The 4,080-nt window shown below is 39.6% G+C and overlaps 1 protein-coding gene across 1 annotated transcript; it reads left to right on the forward strand.

The window, feature by feature from the left end:
* Positions 1-1,001: 1,001 nt before the first annotated feature.
* On the forward strand, positions 1,002-3,879 carry LOC131032367 (G-type lectin S-receptor-like serine/threonine-protein kinase At2g19130). The gene has a single exon (XM_057963315.2). It carries the CDS (start codon positions 1,054-1,056, stop codon positions 3,436-3,438), a length of 2,385 nt encoding a protein of 794 aa, XP_057819298.1. The 5' UTR covers positions 1,002-1,053; the 3' UTR covers positions 3,439-3,879.
* Positions 3,880-4,080: the final 201 nt, after the last annotated feature.

A 4,080-nucleotide genomic window follows, 5' to 3' on the forward strand; every position in this document is an offset into this window, starting at 1 on the left:
ATAAAATGATAAAATAACTTTAAATTTGATATTAGATAAATAAATAAATAATTAAATAATATTGAATGTGTTATTCATGTTCATTTATAAAAATAATCATCTCATAGAAATATTAATTTTTAAATAATTCAATGCATAAATATTTCTGCTTTTAATATATTTTTCAAAGTATAAAGCATATTTTACTATTGGGCAACCATTGCACCTCCTTTTGGTAAAAGTGCTAGTTTATATTATTACCAATTTTTACTATCTTTTTGTTTAATTAAATTTATCGGATCTCCACAATCCATGTTATTGATTATAGCTGATTTCTAGATAAATGATCATTCTTGACTTCTTTAGTGATTAAAATAAAATTTATATTATCACTGTTTTTAACTATTATTTGTCTGTGTCCTTTTTGGTGGATGTAAGATGTGAGTCTTGGCAACATACAAAAGACTCATCGAAAAGAACGCATATAATGACGGGAAGAAGAGACATCACTCGTGAAGGTGACCCCAATAGTCACCTGCCACCAAGACATGGGCTATGTATATGCGACAAGTCGAATCTTTTATTTCCAATAGTATTGAATATGGTGGTGTGACATTGGGAGATTCGTCTCTGAAATCTATTCAAAATGGTAATTTTTCAAGTCAACAAAAGTAGTTTGAAAACTTTACACCGGCAAATGGCATGGTTTATGGAATTCAGACTCGTAAAGTGTGAAACAAATATGATAGGTGACAACTATGGAGGATAGTTAATCTACCGTCGAAGTCTTAATGGGATTTGCCCTTGAATTGATATTAGAAACCGATTTGATTTGGGTTCAATGGATGTTTCTTAAAATGGGCGACTCAAAAACATGGCAACTGAAAAGGAAAACCAGAGTAATTTTTGAGGCGTGAGACAACTTCCCGGCTAAGAATGAGTAATTTTCCAAAGTAAACAAAAGTAGTTGATCTATTTAATATCTCATTAAAATCTACCTCTTGGCCACACATAAATATTTCTTCCATTACTAGGCATCTGCAACTAGGAGAAATAAATTATAGCCGAAAGAAAATGGATCGTTTAGCATTCAACTTTTTGAAACGTTTCATGTTAGCTCTCGCTATGCTTATTCTCAACCACAGTTGCGATTTATTTGTCGATGGGGGAGACACCCTCTCTTTGGGGGATTCTCTGAGGGGAAAACAGACCATCATCTCAAAGAACGGCATTTTTGAACTGGGATTTTTTAGTCCCAACGGAGCCATAAACTGGTATGTTGGCATCTGGAATGCCCAAATCCCTGACAAGACCATCGTTTGGGTGGCTAACAGGGAGACTCCTGTCAGAGACATGCCTGGCGTTTTTACGCTCTCTTCAACTGGTTATCTCACTGTCTCTGATTTGCAAGGAAAAGTCATTTGGTCGAGTAATAATACTCAGCAAACAAAGGCATCGAGGGCTTCGATACTCGATGTTGGTAATTTTGTTCTTTTAGGCACCCAAAACACCTCTGAGATTGTGTGGGAGAGCTTTGCAAATCCCACAGATACAGTTTTGCCTACCATGAAGTTTTGGAAGGGCATGAAAATAACCTCCTGGAAGAGTTCGGTGGATCCAGCGCCTGGGCCCTTCTTTGAACAAATGAATCCATCCTCTGGTAAAACTGACGTTTTACTGCGGTATAAAAATGGTGTTTCATATTACAGTACGGGAGAATGGACCGGTAGCTACTTCGCCACTTTGCCAGGGTCTCCATCTTATTCCATTTTGAAGGAGGAACTCGTAGTGTTCTCTCCCACAAGAATGTATTACACATATAAGCTTGCACCCGAGGCTGGTACAATGATGGTGAGAGTCAACTGGAAAGGCGAGCTATCAGTCTACTATTGGGTGAATAACAATAGCTGGAATGTGATTTGGTTTCAACCCCAATTAAGATGTGGCGTGTATGGTATATGCGGGCCTTATGGAGTGTGTTTCACCCAAGAAAACATTCAGTCATGCAGATGCGTGGAAGGCTTCCACCCAAGAGACGCTTCTGCCTGGAATTCTCATGACTGGTGGTCAAGCGGTTGTGTTCGGCGTACTCCATTAAACTGCTCCTCCATTAATGGCACTATCGATGGTTTCCTCCAAGTCATTGATAAGTCCTTGTCTGATGAAGAGCCTTTTCAAATTATGTCAAACTCTACTCTACGAGGATGCAAAACTGCTTGTCTCAACAATTGCTCCTGCACGGCTTTTTCTTTCGCTGATTCAAATTCTGCTGTTTGTAAATTGTTGTTTGGCGATCTGTTAAGCATGCGAGAGAAGGCTATTTCTTCTGATGGCCAGCTCTTGTTCATTCGATTGGCTGCTTCCGATGTGTCACAGTTGTCAACCAATGCAGGGAGAAGCACCAGCAGAGTAGTTGCACTTACCATTTCAATTCCTCTGGGTGTTGTCGTTTTGGGTATTCTGTTAATTGGTGCACGCTTTATTCAGCGCAGGCGCCGAAGACTGCTTGAGAATGTCACGAAGCAGGACACACCAACATTGCTCAGAACATTCACCTACAAAGAGCTCAAAGTTGCGAGCAACAATTTCTCCCATAAATTGGGAAAGGGAGCATTTGGCTCTGTCTTCAAAGGAACTCTGCCAGGCAATAAACTTGTAGCTGTGAAGAAGTTGGAGACTTCAGCAAAAGCAGAAAAGCAGTTCCGTGCTGAAATAAGCACTATTGGAAACATACATCATGTGAATTTGGTGAAGCTCTGTGGATTCTGCGCAGAGGGTTCTAAAAGAATGCTTGTTTACGAGTACATACAAAATGGGTCTCTCGACTCTTTCTTGTCCAACAAGTCTAATGAAGCAGACAAGCTGCTGGACTGGAATACCAGATTTGGAATTGCTTTGGGCACTGCAAGAGGGTTACTTTATCTCCATGACGAATGCAGAGATCGCATCATCCATTGCGATATCAAGCCAGAAAATATTCTTCTGGATGCAGATTTCTCTCCAAAAGTGGCTGATTTTGGGTTGGCAAAGCTTGTTGGCAGAGATTTCAGCAGAGTACTAACATCAACAAGAGGAACAAGAGGGTATTTGGCTCCCGAGTGGCTCTATGGCTTGCCAATAACAGTGAAGGTCGATGTATACAGCTTCGGCATGACCCTGCTCGAAATAATCTCAGGCCGAAGAAATATTGACTTGAGCGTGCAGGAATCTCAGTACTACTTTCCGACTTGGGCAGCAGCTCAAATTCAGAAGGGAAACACAATCGGTATTGTGGATAAAAGGATCGCTGACAAGGTGGATGTTGAAGAGGTGAGAAGAGCAGCTGTGGTAAGCTTTCTGTGCATTCAAAAGGATGAGAATGGGAGGCCAAGCATGGATCAAGTTGTCCTGATGTTAGAAGGCAAATCAGGAGGTGACATGGAACAATACCAGAGGTCCTTGCAAGCGCTCGTCCAATAATTTGGAGTTTATCTAATTATTGGAAGAATAGCTATTTAAAACAAGTATGATAATCAGAGATGCATTGCATCGTATTTCTATCTGTTGCTTTATATAGGGTAAAGTTATTGATAATTGTAATCAGATTAGTCATTTACATTTCAACATAATCACAAACAATCTTGGCAAGTATATTGTAATATTTACTAGCTTAAATTTATCGTTTCTCCAATTTTAAGACAGACTATCATCGAGAATAGCTCTAAAGGTCTTAAGCAGTTGAATCCCAAGCTCAGGCCATCTAGAATATTTCCAACGATGCTGCGGATTCTCCTAATGCTGGCGTCAAGTCTGTGAGGGTGGTTGCCGCCAATGGATTGGCTTCTAGTTCTTCTCTTTGGCCTTATACTAGGCTTCGCAGCAGGGACAAGGGCTCAATTCCCATTGATAGTATTGTCCATAAGGTGCATAGTATTAATCAAGACCTATTCAAAATAATGAAAATTTAATAAAATCTTTATAAGGTCTTTGGGGTTTTGTCCCCTTGTTTCTGGTGGTATGTTTTTGCTTATGTCTAGTGATTGGTTAGCATTTATTTCTTATGACTGGGTGGTTTTGATGTAAAGGGTTTCAGGGTCTTTCAAAATCTGTTTTCTCTTAATA

The sequence above is a fragment of the Cryptomeria japonica genome, chromosome 8, assembly GCF_030272615.1.
Source record: "Cryptomeria japonica chromosome 8, Sugi_1.0, whole genome shotgun sequence".
NCBI lineage: Eukaryota > Viridiplantae > Streptophyta > Pinopsida > Cupressales > Cupressaceae > Cryptomeria > Cryptomeria japonica.